The sequence below is a fragment of the Phacochoerus africanus genome, chromosome 6 (genome assembly GCF_016906955.1).
Source record: "Phacochoerus africanus isolate WHEZ1 chromosome 6, ROS_Pafr_v1, whole genome shotgun sequence".
Lineage (NCBI taxonomy): Eukaryota > Metazoa > Chordata > Mammalia > Artiodactyla > Suidae > Phacochoerus > Phacochoerus africanus.
In genome coordinates, this window is record NC_062549.1 from 120,502,336 (window position 1) to 120,523,802 (window position 21,467).

At 33.3% G+C, this 21,467-nt stretch overlaps 1 protein-coding gene across 2 annotated transcripts in view; it reads left to right on the plus strand.

Moving 5' to 3' along the window:
• DPYD (dihydropyrimidine dehydrogenase) overlaps nucleotides 1-21,467 on the plus strand; it is a 787,163-nt gene that overhangs the window by 214,343 nt on the left and 551,353 nt on the right. For both annotated transcript variants that reach the window (XM_047785224.1, XM_047785223.1), the window contains exon 5: nucleotides 3,729-3,890. In XM_047785224.1, the coding sequence (XP_047641180.1) occupies nucleotides 3,729-3,890 (162 nt within the window). The remainder of the gene's footprint in view (nucleotides 1-3,728; nucleotides 3,891-21,467) is intronic.

Genomic DNA, 21,467 nt, shown 5'->3' on the forward strand with positions numbered 1-21,467 from the left:
CACTCCTTTTCTGAGAATTTCTGCATCATCTGTATCGTGGTCTTCCCAGTTAGTCCCTTAGTGATGGCTCTCTTCTATTATGAAGCTTCCATTAAATACTGAACCCTCGTGTTGGCAGTGAACATTCTCTGTAATTTGGTTCACTCACATTTATTTTCCAGATACATCTCCTAATTCATCATTTCCTGAGTGAATGAACTGCTCTAGCCAAATTGCCAAGTCATGATGCCAAGACATATTCTGAACTTTCTTGATTATTTACCCATTTCTCACAGTGACTTGTATGTCGTTCTGTCTTGTCTCTTAGTCCTTTCACCTTCGGAATAATTTTGATTGCCAACAATTTTAAAGCTGATGCTAAACCTTAGCCTGAAATGACTTCTTACTCTGATAGCAAAGCATTTTGCTGTCAGGGAATATACATTTTCCTTTTAAAAAAAAATTTCATGTTGATTTTTTATTTAAGAAACTTTCAGTAATTCTGATTAGTTTTTAATTATAGTCTCCTACAATTTTTTTTTTTTGGTGTAAGTGTTGCACTTGGAGTCATGAGAGTCATGAGAGACAGTTACATTGTGAATGATATGCTGTGATAATTAGGCCCTAGTAGTTTGACAGCTGCAGCAAATTATGAGCCATATGTGTAATTTTAAATGTTTTATTTGTTCATTTAAAAAGTATGTATCTCTTTTCCTCTTCTGTCATTATTTTATGTTCAGTCTTGAAACTAATTTGGGCTCATGAAACAATCAGTATTCTCATGGAAAGTTCCTTAGGTTTTGAATTAGATTATATTATTTTTATTTATTTATTTATTTGTTTATTGGCCAGACCTTCAGTATGTGGAGTTTTCTGGGCCAGGGATCGAACCTGAGCCACAGCAGAGACAACACCAGATCCTTAAACTGCTAAGCTACCAGGAACTTCAAATTAGATTATATTCTCTCTCTGCCTTTTTCCCCCTCAAATATCCTTAGAAGTTATCTGAAATTGCTGTTTTCCCCATGATACTATTTTTATGATATAAGAACTTCTAATTGTGCAATAGGAATTTTCAGTCAGTGAATCAGTCCATCAGTATTTGTTAATCAATCATGTCAGATGTTCCTAAGATGTCAAATAAGATGAGGGAGGAATACTGACAATAACTTTGAGATTTTCTCCAGCAGTGATTAACTACTTGCTTAAATTTCAGGTACCAAGTAAGTGGATGGTGAGTTTAAGCAGGAACTATGGATATTTGCTTAGCAATAGACCAATTAATTTTAAGTTAGTACCTGTTCATCATGACCATTATTAGGTTAAATTATACAAAACCAGAAACTAAGATCAAGGAGATAAGTCTATATCTGTTTACTATTATCATACTAAAGCATTTTAAAAATAAATACAAGGTGACATCTAAGTGTTATTTAATTTACAGGAAAAGGAATTATTAACTTTTAATATTAATTAAAATTTTGGATTGCAAATTTACATCTCTGTTTTAGATTTGTGTTTAGTAGAGAGTAAAATTATTTCTTTTAAACAGAAAAGATTATTTTAAAAGTTATGTTTTATTGCCTTTTTATGATAGTGCTCAGTTTTGCATCTAATTTAGCAATCTTATTCAAACATCCCTTTATTAAAAATGTCTTTTATTCTACAAGAATGATTATTTATTTTCTTATGTATTGCCAATATAATTCCTAGTCTTGAAAGTGTGTTTTAAAAAAATATAATAGCCTTATTGAAATAATTAACATCCCATTCAATTTGCCAAAGTAAAAGGCACAGGTCAATGATGGCAAATATATTTGCAGAGTTTAAGCATATATTTGTCATCCCAAAATGAAACCATATACCAATTATCTGCCATTATATGCTGTTTGATCCCTTGGCAAATTATTTACTCTTTCTGCCTTAGTTTCCTTATTTATAAATTGGATTTCATAACACATTTCTACTATGTATTCAGAAAATATATATGGAAGAAACATTTACATGTGTCAGATGTGACTGTTGGTTGCTAAGGAAACACACTGAATAAGAGAAATATTGTTAAACCACCATGAATGCTGTTAAAATCTTGCATTTAGATTTATTTTTAAATGTTTTATTCAGTTATGGAACATGAATTTGATCCTTTTTTAATAAATTAAAATTTTCTGATTATAATTTTAATTGTGTCATCTATTCCATGTCTTTTTTTGTATCTGAACTTCCATTAAAATTATTTTAAAGTCTTTTTCTGCTAACATTACTTTCTATATCACCTGTGGGTCTGCTTTATTTATTTATTTTTTCTCTGATTATTGGGCATTTAATTTTATCTCCTCTCATGCCTAGAATTTATTTTTTTTTATTTGGTGCTGGACATCTTATATAAGGTGATTGGTGATTAGGGTTAAATAAAGGCCTGAAAAAGCTCTAGAAATGAATAAAGAGTCAATAAATAGTAGAAGTTATTGTTATTATCATCAGTATTCTGTATGGGAATTTGTATTTATGATTGAAGTTAGTCCTGGAAGCAATGCATGTGTTTTCAAAGAACTTCAAAAATACTTTAAACAAAAGCCAAAAACAAAAAAATGTGTTTGTTTCATATTGTTAAGTATATTCTACCATCTCTTTTTAAAAATTATTTAGAGCTATTTTATATTTATTAAAAATTATGAAGGTGATACATAGGCATTCTGTGTATGCCTATACAGAGTTCACCTATTATTAACATCTGATATTATCTAGCACATTTGTTACAAGTAATGAATCATTATTAGTATATTATTAAAAGTTTATATTATTATTAGTATATTATATAAAGTTTATAATGTCTTCAGATTTCCTTCCTTTTTACCTCATACCCGAAGTCTGTCCAAAATAACATACTACGTTTAGTTGTCACATCTCTTTAGGACTCTCTTGACTCTTATAGTTTGTCAAAATTATCCCTATTTTTGGCAAAATTGGGGAATCTTATTTTTGACAGCTTTGAGGAATACTGGTAGGTCCAATTTTTACTTTTCATTAAAGGAAAATATGCTTCTCAAATATTCAACTTATTATTCATTCTTTATTTAGTAAATGATGGTGTAGTAATGTAATTTGTGAACAAGAAGCGATCCAAAAATTCTTGATAGAATGAAAAGGATTCTAAACTCATCTATAGTAATCCAATGCGTGGAAGTGAGCGATGAGGGATGAACTTGTAAAGGTCTGGTCCAAGAGTGCCTGTGTGAGTTTCGTCTGCACATTTGGTTAATAGGATGTCACTACAGGATGACATTCATGGAGAAGCCGGATGAAATGAAGGGAAAGCAAGCCCTGGTTGCTTTTCAAGTGGAAGATACCCTGGATAACCTGAGCATAATCCTTTTTTTTTCCTCTTAAGTTTAGGTTTTATACCTGTGCAAGCAATCTACCTAACTCATCTTTGTAAAACTGAAAAGAAATATCTATTGCAGAATAGAGTTAGATGCTAGTTATACAACATTTATATATTAAATTTAAGTTTTCCAAAATTTATTAATTGTTCTTTTATTAATACATCATCTATTGAATATCCCTATATATTACTTATTTTGCTACATATTACTTTATGGCTTCTAATGGTAAATAATATTCTAACCTGCAAGTCTTATATACATTTTTATCTTCAATCCAGGAACCTAGTAGAAAAAATTAGGTCATAATATGAATGTGTTAAGAGGCACATTGTCACAGAAGAAAATTTTCTTTTATCTTTGCAGAACTATTATGGAGCTGCTAAGATGATTTTTTCTGACAACCCTCTTGGTCTGACCTGTGGAATGGTATGTCCAACCTCTGATCTTTGTGTAGGAGGATGCAATTTATATGCAACTGAAGAGGGACCAATTAATATTGGTGGATTGCAGCAGTTTGCTTCTGAGGTATGTAAGAAGTAAACATTGATTCCCCCCCCAAAGCACAAAAATCTTAAAATACCTTCAACCCTTGATGCTTTGTTGATACCTAACATTTTTAGTGTGACAAACAGCTAAAGTGTGTTTTGTGCCATAAACAGATTTTTTATTCAACAATTTGGCTTCAAAAATGAAATTTTATGAAACCATATGTCAAATTAATTGTAATCCCAGAAGTTTATTAAACTACTTTGACTGAAAGTTTTATAAGTTGGAGGATCTGAAGATAGAATTTCTTCATTAACTTTACAATGGTGTGTGGCTAGTGGATCCCATTATGAAGAGATTATCTTGCTTAACTGATTCTTTTTCCTGAAACGGTCTTAATTTTTACAGCTTGAAATAATATGTTAGAATTCTTCTGTGTTATTTTTTGAGTAATAGAGGTTATAGAATTATCAAAATCTGAAACTGAATAGTATTCTTTAACAGATTTTGTAAACTTATACATCAAAACAGGCATGTTATTTCGATGCAAATTTACAGTGAAATAAAATGAAAACATTTTGTTCCTATTTATCCTGTAAGTTTGCGCCATCTCTTTCTCTTATGAATGTTTTGTAAATGACTTTGATTCTCTGGGACATCTTATTCTCTCTGGGGTCTCCTTGCTGGAGTCAACTACCAGGTCAATTCCCATGTATCATTTAAATGATCAGCTTATATGGAGGTTACACTAAGATTTCATAATCCTTAGGGTCCAGTTGGCTAGAAGACCAAATTAAATGCCTGTCAACACTAGATTTTTAGTTAATGACTTCCCTGTCTCATTTTGTCAACTTAAACACAATGTATTCTTGCTTTTTAGGACCCTTCCCATAATATCCCTCAAGCTTAAATCTCACTTTGCTTTTAGCAATAAATCAGGGTTATTCCCTTCCTGCTTCCTGACAGGTTAATTCTAAGAAAGGCCTCTTGGGAATGAGAAAATAGAAACAATTTGAGGTTGTGAGTTATTGCAGTAAATTCTTGGATTTAATTTCTTTTTTTACCAAATTCAAAATTGCATTAGGCTTACCTGACCAGTGCGAGGTATGATCTTTACAACCTGAGAAAATCCTTAGTTGATGGAGAAGATTCACTTGAATTCTTCCACATTTTTCTTTGGAGACTCATTGCCTCTTCATTAAGTCAGGGCAAGGCTGCAAGGATTTAGTAAGTGAAAGGTCACACAATATGTAAATTAACTATACATACTGTATAGTTGTGCATATTGTATGTGTATGCCTTTCAAAATAAGATGAGTTAAAATAATATTTTTAGTTTGTTAATGACCTAGACAAGAGGGGGGTGTGGCAGGACAGAGAGAAAACAGAGAGCAAGAGAAAGGGAAACATCATTTCTCTGAGAACTCTCCCTTGGTTTTAACGAGATTACGACCACTGATTTCCAAAGCAAAGTCTATTTAAGATACAGCATGGATTAGGATGACATCAAATGCATTTTAAGTGATTCATGGAATTTAGATAGGATGTATCTTTTTATTACACTCCATTTATACTTTATGTAACTGTGGCTTTAAACATATCTATGAAAATATCATACTATATTTATATATCATAAATAAAAATCTCCCAGTGGAACTATATAGAAAAGTTTCCCATCTTTTTTTTTTTTTTTTTTAATTAGCCACTTAGGGCAAGTTATTTTAGAAAGTTCTGTCAAAGGGTGGTTTACTTAAATTCACCCAACTGTCAAAGCTGATGTGAAAATAAAAAGTAACAGCAGTACGAGAATCATGGGTATAGAAAATAAACTTGTGGTTATCAAAGGGGAGAGAATGGGGGGGAGGACATTTAGGTGCATGGAATTAAAAGTTACAAACTACTCTGTATAAAATAGGTAAGCAAGAAGGATATATTCCATTGCAGAGGGAATTATATTCAATGTCTTGTAATAACCTAAAATGGAATGTAATCTGCAAAAATGCTAAACACCTGAAACTAACAAAAAACTGTTAATTAGCTATATTTCAATTAAAATATAAGCAAAATACAATGTGTTAATTGACTTCCCATGAAAAGACAAAGTATAAAGTGCAAAATACTATTATTCTTTCAAACTATTAAACTATTGATAAGAGTCTTTAAGTCAAAGAAGATCATGATGCAAATAATTTCATGTTTTGGTTGTTTGATAAAACAGTGATTGATTTTTGACCTTTAAAAATCTGAATCTATTTTTCAACCAAATGAAGCGAAGGTTAGGAAAGCAGAGTAAAATAGTATATTTTTCAAAATTGTATTTCCTATAACTCTTAAGTAATTTTTAAAATATCAACTCTGTGTGTAGTCTGCCATTATTGTCTAAATCCATACCTTATACCTGGTTTGAACATTGGCTTATGATCTGGAGGGACTGTAGTAGAAAAGAAATAAATCACACAAGGGACAGTCCACAGTAGAATCAGGAGACCGGCTACTTTTTTTTGGTCCTGTATTGTCATTACTATTCAGTCCTTTGCTATCCCCACATCTGTGGTGACCTTGCTTCAGACACTTTTGTGTGTTTGTAGGATAAACAATAGTGTAACAATAGTGCTTCAATAAAATAATTTGGAAATAATAGTTTGGTGTGGGTTTTCTTATCAACCTTATCAGAGTCTTAAAATTTCTTTACACAAATGTAATACCTGAAAATTTCATTTTGAAATATAGTTGACCATTTCATTGAATTTTTAAGAAATCATATATTAATCCCATGTAATAGACTAACTAGACTTTTATTGCTTCTCAAATATGATTAATGAATTGTTGCAAAAGGATTATGAAATAAGAATGCAACTTTCTACTCATTTCCTGTAATGAGTAGAAAAAATAACTATAAGCAGATAACTAGCTGCATGCCAAACCAATCCCTTCTACTGATGTGAAAGAATTAGAGGCAACTTGGAAAAATTGAAATTGAAATTTTAGCTTCCTTTCTTTTTTTCTTTTTCTTCTTTTTTTTTTTTGTCTTTTGTCTTTTGTCTCTTTAGGGCTGCACCTACGGCATATGGAGGTTCCCAGACTAGGGGTGTAATCAGAGCTACAGCTGCCAGGCTACACCACAGCCACAGCAATGCCAGACCCGAGCCACATCTGCAACCTATGGCACAGGCTCACGGCAACACCGGATCCTTAACCCACTGAGCAAGGCCAGGGATCAGACCTGCAAGCTCATAGTTCCTAGTTGGAATTGTTTCCGCTGCACCATGACGGGAACTCCATGAAATTTCAGGTTTCTAAAGTTTGACTTTAAATTTAAAATAAATGAAGTTCAGAGGATTAACTCTTAAGACGGCCACCTCAATTATGAATTTTTAGGAATGTGTTGGATTATGAAATTGGTGTCTAAAAACAGTATGTTTTTCACAGAACGCCTTCTATGAGATTATTTTAATGCCCATGAAACACACTGTTTTGTGTGGCATCTACTTCTTTACTTTTAGTTTACTTTCCATACTTTTAGTTGAATGGAACTAACAAAAAAAAACTCTAGACTAAATCAGGAAAATCACTGAGAACAGAATTATGCTTTAGATTTTTCTTTAATTGTGTCTTTCAGTAGTTTTTTTTGTTTGTTTGTTTGTTTGTTTTTGTCTTTTTGTCTTTTAAGGGCTGCACTCGCGGCATATGGAAGTTCCCAGGTGAGGGATCTAATCGGAGCTATTGCCTATGCTGGACTATACCAGAGCCACAGCAACACCAGATCTGAGCCGTGTCTGCAGCCTATACCACAGCTCACAGCAACGCTGGAGCCTTAACCCACTGAGCAAAGCCAAGGATCAAACCCACAACCTCATGGTTCCTAGTCTGATTTGTTTCTGCTGCGCCTCAACAGGAACTCCAGCAGATTTTTATGTCACCTCTCACTTGACATTACTCAGTTCTTATCCCACTGTCATATAGTATTTATGCACTATTACATGTTCTTGACATTTATTTCTATATTTTATTGAGTAGACACACTTCGCATCAAATTGGCCAGTGCTTATAATATAATAAAAAATACACTGATACAATTCAATTCAGCCAGGTGTTATGAGACTGCATTAAATAACCTTGTGCAATTACTTAAATCACATCAACATTTACAATGCTACAATAAATAGTTTAAAGAATTGTGAATGAAGAAGGAAAATGATTACTTGAGCTAGTGATTATTTAAATAAGACAAATATTATTTCTACTGTATTTTTATTTTGAATGTGGAGTCACTAAAAGCCTAACCCTTTGCCTTCTACAGGTACTTGAAAGAGAATACAGACTCATGTATTCCAATAGAGTACTACACGTCCTCTCTCAAATAATGTATTTTTGTGATGCATCCCATCTATCAAATAGATAGGTATAGACGCAGAACAAATTTAGGTGCGTTCCTTACTTTAAAATAAATTATCGAAAAAATGCGTAAACTGAAATGTGAGACTGGATATATTTTGCATGTTGTGTTGATTGCTTTCTAAGTAGGTTAATTAAAGGAGTGAGAGAGAATGATACTTTGATATTTTGGGGAATGAAAGAGAAAATAATTAATTATTAATTCAGTGCACCAGAAGTAAATCAGGACTATCCCAGGCAGACTGGATTGTATGAACACCCAGTATATTAAGCTCCCACTTGGTAAGCATTCAGTTAATCAAATAAACATTGACTGAGCACCAGAATTAATTGTTGTTGTAAACAACTTCTATATACAAGTATTGAGAAAAACTGTAGTTTATCATGAAACAATACAAGCTAACAAGTTGAGTTCCATAGCAAACAATGACATATGCATTTATATTAGCATCCTCGGACTGATAATCTAGTTTTTATTAATTTTTGTTATTTGGTTTTAAAAGTGTTTAGATCCTAGTATAAAGGATAGGATCAGGTGGGGTGAAGTTTAGAGTTTAGAACACCATGCATGCATCTTTGCAATATCTCACTTAAAAATGTTGATAAACAACCAGTAAGACATGTAGAATAGCTAATGTTTTTCCCATCTTGGGCATGTGGAAACTAAAGATCAAAATGATTGGAAAAATTATAGTTAATTAAAGAAACTCCTGTAACCCTGGTCAGTGTTAGGTACACTACTAAGAACTTGGCTGATACTCAAAATAACTCTTTGGGTAAATGTCATCTTCTTTATTTTATGGATAAGTAATAAGAGGCTTACACAAATTTAGATGTAATAAAGGGAAGATCTAGAGTACAAAACTCTAAGTGCTCTAATTCCGTTATTTCACAGATTCTCACTTGCCCCACATGTTTTAGTCATTGATACAAACTTGATGTAAACTTGGGCTTTCTGACTGCAAGTTCATGGTATTAACCTTGTTAATTCAGCCACAAATACCTCAGTCACTGTATCTTACAACTCACAAGATGAGGTTGCCATACCTCATTTTCTGTTAGATATGAAGCAACTATATTAAAATAGATTGTGTAAGATGAACACATATGGCTTAGTCATTTTCCCTATTTATACATGTTACCAAAAATCTTTTGTTTTTTCTTTACTTCTTGTTATTGAAGAAGTATTGTTAAAACCAAGATTCAGATTTTGTGGGGGCTCGAGATGATAAAACTTTGGGTCCCTTCTTTTAAGAATTGCACAAAATCACTACTGCAAATTTAAATACAGGACCTTGGAAAAGGCCCATGTATTGAAGATCCCTGAAGTTTAAGCTTATGTCTAAAGTTTTATATTAATTCAGAAAGCCTAAGACTAATTTTGTGGTAGCTGGTCTATAAGTAAATTTAAGAATGAGACTAACACGTTTATGATACATTTTGACAAACTGGTCAATAAAATCTGCCAGTTTGTGTACCTAATCTAAAACTAAGACATATATTACCATGATAATTAATAATAACTAATGTATATGGATAATGCATTTTGTAGGTTATTTACGAATAGAATATGGATTAGAGAGCAGCTGTTAGATTGATGACATCTCACACTTGCTCTATTGCCCCAAACTTCATCATCTTTGAATAAATTCTCTCCATACTACTCCTATTTTGAAACAGTGTTGTCAATAGTTAGTGAATACTATTCAACAAAAGAAATAAAAGTATTTCTGAGAGAAATAAGATGTACACGAAAGATATACATTAAATAGTAATAAAATCAATAGTTTCTACCTTGATGAAGTATTATCCTGGGGACGCAGTCACAAATAATGTCAGTTTAGGCTCTATTTGTGTCTCTCCCTTTGGTCTTAGTACAGTGATTAATGGAAAAAAATAACGTCTTGATAGATTTCACTAAATATTTGACATTCTTCTCCAAAAATCTTTTGAAAACTGTTAAAATACTCAGTGCACAAAGATGGATAATAAAACTGCAGGACTGGATAAATTGCTAGTTGATTGTCATCACAATATTTTAGTTTGTCTTAAAACTACATATTAGCATTTAAAGTGTTTAACACATAAAAATAAGTTTCAGAGATTTGGGACAATAACATTGAAATTTACCAAAATCGTGTGGTTGTTAAGAGTATTTGCTATTAGTTTGAATTTGTTTTTTATAAGTTCAAATTTATATATTCTTGTGGGTACCTTACAGTTTAGGAGGATGGACTTTCATTGGTTTGAAAACTATGTATTTTTTCATAAATATATTTGATGTGTATTAGTATAAATAAGTACAAGTAGTAATATTGTATCAGCATGAATCATTTGTAAGAGCACACAAGAAAAATTAAAAGTAGAAGTAAAAAGAAAGACAAATACCTTTGGGGGTCAGAAATGGAGGAGAAATATTTAACAGTAAACAGGAGACTTGGGCCATTGTCTGCTAGGCTCTGCATAAGCAAATAATCAGTGGCTGCTGGGGTATATGACTGGTGTGATAATAAGTATGTTATAATACCATTTTGCATGGTAGAGGACTGGCACACTGCTAGGGCACACAATTAGGGCTTATATGAAGCTGCAGAGAGAAGCGGAGAGAGCTGTGCTCCATTGTTGGGGGCTGTGCCTAGTGGCACCGTCACTGGCTTCTGTGTTATCTCTAAATATCACTGGGGACTGGAGCCCTGGGCTTCCAAGAAGGGACCTGGTTGTGCAGTGGGGGAGAAGGAGAGGAATGATACTGGGGGAGGCCCCCAAGTACTTGATATAAGAAGCAAGAAGTTTGGTGCAAAGGCAGAAAATATTCCCTCAGAATAAGTCTGAAACAAAAACTTCAAGACCACATTTAAAAAGGTATTGCTACCAGTGACAAAAGACTCAAACGATAGATGATTTTTTATCCTAATGAAATAAAATAATACCATAATCAGGTCTTTAAATAGGTAGAAAATAATATTCATAAAAATAAATTACATAAATGACTCTAGGATGGATTAAAAATAAATGCTACATACTGATATATGATGTTTAGAAGAGAAAGACCTTAGCAGAAAACTTGAAAATAAGGTAGCTGAAAAATGAAATACTATGTAAATATTAACCATAAAAAGTTAATATAGTGATATTTATATGTAACAAAAGTGATAAAATTTTAGGGAAATGTGTTATAAAAATGAAGAGAAAAATAACTAATGAAAAAAGAGTAAATGCCTTAAAGAGCATTCATTAGTTACATATACAACGTAGTTCTACTCAAATTTGTTAGATTTATTTGAATAAAGTTTGTTAGATTGATTTAATAAATCTATAAATGTTCCTGAACCCAACTAATATAGATTGGGTGCAACCTTTTCATGCACCTGTGGAAGTAACATTTATCAAAATTGACCATGTATTAAATCAGAAATATATATATATATTCCAAATAAAAGACCTGCACCTATTTTTCTGCAATGGAACCAAATTAGAAACAAAATCAAAAATATTGTCAACGTGAAGGCAATGACAACTAATTTAAAACACACATTTTAAAGGAAATTTTAAAAAATTTTGTAAAGAATTCATGGGTTAAAGATGTCACAATAGAAATTAAAATTACAGGAGTTCCCATCGTGGCCCAGTGGTTAATCAATCCGACTAGGAACCATGAGGTTGCGGGTTCGATCCCTGGCCTTGCTCAGTGGGTTGAGGATCTGGCGTTGCCAGTGAGCTGTGGTGTAGGTCGCAGAAGCAGCTCGGATCCCAGTGTTGCTGTGGCTCTGGCATAGGCTGGCAGCTCCTATTCGACTTCTAGCCTGGGAACCTCCATATGCCGCAGGAGTGGCCCTAGAAAAGGCAAAAAGACGAAAAAAAAAAAAAAGAAAAGAAATTACAAAACATTTTAACGTGAATGAGACAGTTTCCATTGCCAGCCTGTGAAATGTAGCCAAAGTCATTTTTACATGAAAATTTACTAAGTGTGTGTAATAGAAAAGATAAAGATTATGTGTAAATAAGCTAGTTTCATCTCAAGGAACTAGGAAGTGAGGAAACAGGTAGAGGAGGTGTGTGGTGGTAGTGGTGGTGGTACATTCTGAAAAAGTGGAAGAAGTAAAATGAAAATAATAGAAAAATAATGAAATAGAGAATGAAAGCAAAAATAATGATCTATACAAACCTCTAGCTCTTTGAAAAGAGTTTAATAAATGATTATCTGGCATATCACATAATAACCAATACATTTCAATTATGGTTGCCTTCTAATTACCGTTCTTTTATTATTTTATTGATCTGCTTCTAAGTAGCATTGGCTTCACAGTTAATCATATGGCTGTTTCTAGAAAACTCAGAGAAACCATCAGTTGAAGCTGATTGCATGAGGGATGATCTCTCTAGTCTTTCCGGATCTCCATCACTCTCTGTTGCCTCCCTGCTATCTTCCTCTTTTTCTTTTTCTCTTTCATTTTATAAAATTTTATTGAAGTATAGTTGATTTACAAGGTTGTGTGTACAAGTATGACTGTACTTGTACAGTCATACTTGTACACACACTCATTCTCTTTCAGATTTGTCCCTGCAAGTTGTAACTTGGATTTCCTGGCCCCTGGCAGTCAGGGTAACTAACTAGGTACTAGTTAGCATCCTAGGTGCTAAGGATACAGTCATGTATAAGATAAGAAGGATACTAGCCCTCACGGAGCTCATTGCCTAGTAAGAAAGACAAATAACTTACAAATGAAGTGCTTAGAGCTGGTAGACATTTAGGTGGGAGCTGGTAGCTAGGAAACCTAACAGTGCAGCAGGCAGGAGAAGCTGAGTTGAGAAAGTGAAATTTAAACAGAGTCCTGGAAGGTGTTCGGCAAGCATGGTAAAGTCAGGAGTAGGTGATTGTTCAAGGCACAGAGGAAATTCTGAAGGCAAGCAGGGGTGTGTACTGGTTAGTTGGAGCCTACTTTTGATCTGGGCACAGTAAAGTTGCTCATAAACAAAGAATACACATGTACATTTTCAAATTGTATTTCATCAGTGTAACCATTTAATTCAGTTGTAGCCTTAACTCAGATATGAGATGTAGTCTAACCATAATAAAAATGTGAACTATAATGTAAGAATAATAATTTGCAAATCAGTTATATTATCTATAAAATGAACAATCACATGCAACTTTGAAGCTTTTTAGGGCTGGAGGTATAAATGCTAAGCACAGCACGTAGGAGAGTACCTTCCTTACAAAGAGAAAGTGTTAATCCCAGGAGGTTTATCATCATTGATTCATTCAATCTTCACAATAAATTGTGGAGGTAATTGTAACTCTCTTAATTTTAGAGCTGGCATTTACAGTGGTGAAATCTTCTCCAAGATAACGTGCCATTTTTTTTTTAAAGATTTGGCTCAGGTGTTATCTTTTCTCCCTCTTGGGATAAGTTTCTTTCTCACTAGCTCCAAGAACACCATGTGTAAGAATGAACCTTGCACATGGACAAATTACATTGTAATAATTTTTCTATATTTAAGCCATATGAGTACTCTGTTACCCAGGAAAGTACTTATTGGAAGGCCTGTGTTTGACTTACTCATACTCTTATCTAGTACATAAAGGGCACATAAAGATATTTGCCAAATTAAGGTAAAAACAGAATATTCAGACCTCAAATTACACAGCATTTTTACCATGCGGAGAGATACCACTCAGATGTCTATTTTAATAATAAGAAAATAAAGAAATATTTTAGAGCCTTACTAATGCATTAATAATTTTGATAACTGAAAATGTGCCATGGCATAAAATTTTCCTTATTTCTGATGTGTTTGAAAGACAGTTCCCACTTTTCATGTTCCTTATTTAATTGTTGTGAAGAAACTGTCAGGTAGCCCAAGAATATTTCTTTTCAAAAGATGAGTGCAGTGAATAGTATGTACTCAGTATTTCCTTTGACTTCCTTCACAAAAGGAAACAAGGTACAGGGAAAATTACATAGAAGCATCTCCTAGAAGGCATGTAATTTGAGGTAACTTACTTTTGGATGCACAAATAGCAATCTATCTCCATTCAAGCATTCAAAAGGCGACCAGACTGTCGTATTGCTAATTAAATAACACAAAGAAACCAAAACCAGCAAAATGAAAACCAGTGTAATATTTTTATTAAGATTTCTTAGACCTACAATGATGAAATATCTTTAGAAATTACCAGAAATTATGTTTTATTCTATAATAAAATCGAGTTAAATACATGCAAAAATATAAACCTCTTATGAGGTATACAGAATATAACTAGCCTTTTACAAAATACCCTTCAACTAGTAGATATATTCTGAAGTTTCCAAGAATATTTTATTTGTCTTGATTTTCTTATAGTTTACATTTGCTATGGCTTGGTTAATAAAAAACAGATAGGAGTTCCCGCTGTGGCTCAGCATTAAGGAACCCGACCAGTCTTCATGAGGATGCGGGTTTGATGCCTGGCCTCGCTCAGTGGGTTAAGGATCCGGCATCGCTCTGAGCTGTGGTGTAGGTCGCAGACCAGGGCCAGATCTGGCACTTCTGTGGCTGTGGTGTAGGCCTGCAGCTGCAGCTATGATTCTACCTCTTAGCCTGGGAACTTCCACTGGGTGTGGCCCTAAAAAAATAAAAAAAAATTAAAAATTTTAAAAAATACAAATAGAGCAATTGAGGAAGCATTATACCTAACCAAATATGTGTTTATTTTTATTATATACTGTTATAGAAAGTAAGACAGATTAAGGAAAAAGTCCTCAAATTAGAATTGTTAACTATCTTTACATTTACCACGTTTTTCCTTTTCCCTTTGGAGAGCACTATATAATTATTGGAAAATTATACTGTTTCTGTCTCCAGAATGTGAGGAGGCTTGGGGGGAAACCACATGGCCTCTCTCTGTGTCTCAATCGTTCCGTTTTTTAAATCAGGATAATCTCTCCTTTGCCTCAGAGTAATGCGAAAATTATGGGGAAAATGCTAGTCAAGTCAATTTGGAGTGGTGAAAGAAATGCATTCTCCAAAGGAGTGAAAGGTCAGAAATCCCAGAGTGATTATGCAAGGAAATCTATTTAAAATGCTCAAGAAAATATGCACTTGGAAATAACCTATAAATAGCCATCTTTCTGTTCACTGAGGAAGAATCATGTTTCCTCAGTGACTGTTACTCATTTATTGACGCCTATCTCTGTAGCTTAGGAATTTTGAAATTCGTCAAAATCTTGCTGGTTGCCTCCTCTGCGGAATAGTCTACTGTGCTTTGGCATTACAGATGGGAGGGGAAAAGCCCTCTGATTACTTCATAGCCTAGAGGGAAAGTCAGATTGTAAGTGCTGCTGTTAAGTGGGTGGGGGGGGGGGGAGTAAAGCTCCTAGCAAAGTGCCTAGAAGGTAGTATTCAATTATTGGTAGCTAAACATGATTTCGACAGCGGTAGACCAAGTAATAAGCCGCCAACTTGATCTTTCGGGCTGGTTGGCTCGTTCAAGGCCTTTTGCATTTTTTTCTGCAGCACAGCGCTTGATAAGTCATAGGGCTGATGAAAAGTAAAATAATCTTAAAAGAGTCAAAACGCTATAGCATTTGTAGGGAAGGGAACACCTTTACAATGACACAGGTATAAAATATTTTAATTGATTACAAGATTATGCACCTCTGAATACAGCCAATTCCCAGAGTTTCTCAAGTCACAGAAGAGCATGGCAGGAAACCAAATGGTGTAGGGTAGTGTTTTTCAAACACTTCATTAACTACTGTTGGTTTATCAATTTAGTTTAATTTATTGAGTGTAGCATCAGCTTTTGTTGTTAATAGATTGACTGGGAGTTCCCGTCATGGCACAGCAGAAATGAATCCGATTAGGAACCATGAGGTTGTGGGTTCCATCCCTGGCCTTGCTCAGTGGGTTAAGGATCTGGCATTGCCTAGCCGTGAGCTGTGGTGTAGGTCACAGACTCAGCTCGGCTCAGATCTGGCGTTGCTGTGGCTCTGGCGTAGGCCAGCGGCTATAGCGCTGATTAGACCCCTAATCTGGGAACCTCCATATGCTATGGGGGCAGTCCTGAAAAAGACAAAAAAAAAATAGATTGACTATTATAAGTGTATTAACTTAGGAAAGATAAATTCGTATAACACTTTTTTCAGTTACATATTTCCCATTGAAATATTATGAATATATAATGATTTCCTATTGAAAATTACTAAAAAAAAATTGACAGCATGACAGCAACAGTGTTTAAGACTCCAGGCTCTGGGAATAAAATAGCCCTGGGATAAAATCCTTAATATGGGTCCTTGGCCCCAGTTTCCTCCTATGGGAAATGGAAATAATAATTGTACTCGTAACAAGACTGTTGAAGACTAAATGAGATCATCTGTATAGAGACTTAAAATAAAACCTGGCACATAGTTTGTGCTGAGGGAATACTGACCTCTTAATATTATAGGAAAATACAATATGCATTGGGTGTACTTTTCATGCTTCTTTAAATACTTGAATTACTACTTTGTGTTGATTAACCTATTTTTTTCCTCTGTTACATTGTTTCTGGCAGGTGACTCTTTGGCATAGAAAAAAAATTGCATTTTAGAAAATTAAGCCATGGCCTGACATCTAAAATTTGTTTAAAGAAAGGGATCTTTTTCATGTAAGGACATTGTCTTGGATTAAGTTTTTGTTATATGATGAGACAGCAAGAGCTATACTCCAGGGAAAACTATTAGAGAATGCTCTTTGATATTGTAAATAAGTAGAAAATGGCTTTTATAGGTAATGTATTTGTAATTTCGTTATATTTATTTGAAGACTAGTTTTAAAAAATGAAATGAAAATTGCTTTATTGCTATTTATAAAATTCTTAAATTTTATATATTTTAATTACCAAGAATAGAGACAAAGTTAATTCATGCTATTTTCTCAATAGTGTCAATTACTTTTTTCATTCATACTGTCTATGGATTGGTAGTATAAGGAAAAATTTCCCAATATTCTAAACATAGTACAGGGTTTGCTTTATCAGATATATCAATATACTTACTTTTATAAAATGATACCTTCTTTTATGTCTCATAGGTTTATAAAAATGAAGATCTTATCACCACTCCTCTATTACTCCTCCCAAATTTTTGTGAAGCTATTTATTTGACTTCCTGGCCTTTTCTTTTTTTAACATTTTGTCACATTCAGGCTATGTTCATGGAAGTATACTGTGTATATATGAAGTTATCCACCATGTGTATTTCAGTTGAAAAGGAATTGAATACTACTATTTAGAAGGATAGAGTGTCACTTATTCCTTCAGATCTTAGGAATTTGGGAAGTGTTGCTGAAATATCTCAAAATTTGGTATTGAGTATGCAGCTAACTCAGGGTTTAAAAAAAATTAAATGAAACCTCTCATATTTCCTAAGTCCAGTAGTGTGTTGAAGCCACCCTGTCCCACCTCTTGAGAGACTGTGTAAATATTCAGAAATTTTGTAAGCTGACTGTTAAATACAACCAATTGTGAAAAATTAAATTATATAACCTTATAATCATATAAATCATATTAAAAACAAATGTAACCCATACTGAAAACTCATTACTTCATATTATTTATTTAATTTTTACATTAACTGTGCTCTTGAGGTCATTTTATCTATTATATCATATGTTGTAAATTCTAATTTCTGCAATTATGGAAATGATTTGTAACACAGGAGCCACTAGCCACTTGAAATGTGGTTGATGCTACTGAGGAACTAGATTTTAAACTTTAAATAATTATAATGAATTTGAATATAAATTTGAATAGTCGCCTGTGGCTGGTGGCTACTACCATGCTAGACAGTACAAGTTTAGGTATACTCTTTCTCATGCAGTTTGCTGAATTGAGAAGTTACATTTAATGTATACCCAGGCACTTTTCTAAAATGCTTTACTTTTAGAAACTGTTTAATCCTTGTAGTAACCCTGTGGGATGGGTGTTATTAACCCCACTTTACAGTTTGAGGAGACTGAGGCCAGGAGGTGTAAATGGACTTGTTCAGTGCCATCCACCTTGAGAGTGCTAGAGATCAAGACTCAACCTCAAGCGTGGAATTTCAAAGCCAGACCTCTAAAGATATATCACCCTTTGGGATAAAGCTCACAAAATTTTATTCACATATTCACTTTATAAGAAAAACTATCAAGGATGATCAACCTACTATAAAACTAAGGGGAAAAATCCGTTGCCAATAACAGAACAAAGCAAAACAAAACAGGTGAAGGACTGTCAATCCATAGATTAGTGTATTGAGCAAGGTGGTACACTGAGTGTGTATTCATCGGCTCATAAACTGCAGAGTGTGAGGGGCACAGCTCGGAGACTAATCATCTACATTCTAGTGAGGGTCTAGTGGTGCCGGGCTTGCTGCGAAGTGTGCTTGCTTCCATACTGAGAGCTTCCAGTTCTTTGTTTGGCAGGAATGGGGATTTCATCAACATTATTTTAGTTTCATATTTGAATCTTGACAGTTTTTTTAAATAATACTTAAAATCTTATTAAAATAATTAAAATATTTTAGGCGAAATTTATACATAATATATATTATTGGATATTTGCTACTTTATTCACACATTGGCTAGAATTTGTGTCACATATGTTTATGGTCTCAGAACCAAACTATCTGTTGTTGATGAGTGCACAAAACAAGACAGATATTTCTTAAATCCTATTCTATCTAGTTATTACAGGTGAACTTCAAATTATAATATAAATTTTTTGGCCTGTAAAATCCTTAAGCAATCGCATTAAACTCTTCTGTTGTATAAGATGTCAGCAATAACTGATTCTTTAAAATTATGCTTTATGCTTCTAAAGTTTATTAAAATGTAATATTAAATTATAAATGCTAGTGAATTTTAACATGAGAAAGTTGTCAGTTATTAGTTTGCACATCTGAAGTACTCAACTAAATATGAAAGAAATTGACATTTATTTAATCCTTAAATAAAATTATCTAGAGCTCTTCCTGATCATGTTAAATACGTATTTTACATATTGATTTCTGAAAAGTATATGGAAATTTTGCAAAAATATAATAGCTTTCAAGTACCTTTTTATTTTTATTTTTTTAATTTTATTTATTCATTCATTTATTTATTTTTGTCTTTCTGCCTTTTCTAGGGCCGCTCCCGTGGTGTATGGAGGTTCCCAGGCTAGGAGTCTAATCGAATCTGTAGCCATCGGCCTACGCCAGAGTCACAGCAACACGGGATCCAAGCCGCCTCTGCAATTTCACCATAGCTCATGGCAACGCCGGGTCCTTAACCCACTGAGCAAGGCCAGGGATCGAACCCGCAACCCCATGGTTCCCAGTCAGATTTGTTAACCACTGCGCCACAACAGGAATTCCATCAAGTACATTTTTATTTTTAAAAATTTTTAATTTTAATTTTATGTATTTATTTATTTATTTTGCTTTTTTGGGCCACACCCATGGCATATGGAGGTTCCCAGGCTAGAGGTCAAATCAGAGCTGTTGCCACTGGCCTATACCACAGCCACAGCAACGTAGGATCCAAGCCTCATCTACAACCTACACCACAGCTCACGGCAATACCAGATCCTTAACCCACTGAATGAGGCCAGGGATCAAACCCACAACCTCATGCTTTCTAGTTGGGTTCATTGACTGCTGAGCCATTACAGGAACTCAAATACATTTTATTTTATTTTACATAAAAATTGCATACATTAAAATTTTATTTTAAATTGTAAAATAAAATAGTTTATTCACATAGAATAAGAATTTAGTTCCTTTTCAGATTATCTAGAAGGGAATGAAAGGTAAAAATACGTGTTAATTCAAATATAAATGAGAGAAAAAATGTATACTATTTTGGGTAGCAAAGCAAAGAGCAGCAATATATAGATGTAATTTATAAAATTTTAAATTGCACTGGAAATAAATGATAGTTACTAATTTAATATAAACTTTTTGTTAATATGTACAGACTATTCTATATAAAATAGGTAAATTCAAAGATAAATTCAAAGATGGTATCTGCCCTTAAAAATTTTATGCTTTAAGTGAAGAGACAGATATTTAAACCAGTAAAATATGGTTAACTAGGATAAAAATGACAGAAATCTACGTAAACGTTTGTGAAGGCTGTTAACTCAGACTGAGAAATTAAACCTTGTAATACTTGTTGATAATATTCTTAAATTTTTAAATGGAATTGTTTGGATGTTCCTTAAATATTTGACGGCAGATTTTATTCAGAGTAGTTGGTGATGCATGTGGATTTCAAGAAAACATCAAGGCCCTGTCTCTTCATTACTTACTCCCAAGAAAAACTCCCATCTGTCTCTTCTTAGCCTGGGTTTCTGCAGGAGAGGAATGTACTGCCTTATCCTAGTAAATGCAAATAATGCTGTGAGGTAATCAATTAAATATTATAAATAATTTACCCTTAATATGAATTTATTCACAGGCCACCTCTATTGATTGTCAAATTTTGATCAGAGGAGAATAGTGAGAACATGTTGATCTATTCTTTTCTACTTTTAGTTCTGTTTGAAATTTTTGAAATTGTAATCAGTTACCTATGGATTTAGAATTATAAAAGCTTGCTGGAAAATTTGCCTTGTAATTATTCTTTAACTTTAGTAATACGTCTTTCCTTAAAGTCTGATGTCTGATAGTGGTATACCTAGAACAGCGTCCTTTTGATTAGTGTCTGCATGGTATAAGGTTTTTTATCCTTTAATTTTTCTCTCTGTGTTCTTTTGTTTAAGGCATATATCTTTTATGATCTTTATCTTTTAATTGGGACTTTTATTTATATTTAATTTAAATACTCATATGTGTGTGTTTATGTTCACTATCTTACTATGTGTTTTCTGGATTTTACCCCCACCTCCACCTCTCCTTAATTATTTTCATAATTTTCTCTCACTTATTTCCAGTATTTTTAAATCACCCCCTCTTCCAACAACTTAGCTAGTTAAATATTCTGTTACTATTTTAGTAATTACTGTAGATATGCAACATGAATCCTTAACTAATATATGTAAATATACATTATATATTAGTACTTTTACCATTTCCTAGATAACCTTGTGATCTTATATACACTATCTCAGTTTAACCTTGTGTGCCTTTATCATGTGTATCTGTTGTTATTTACCTTGAACTCCATGTGATATTATTTTCTACAGTCAATATTCATTTACATTTATCCACATATTTATGATTTTCAGTGCTCT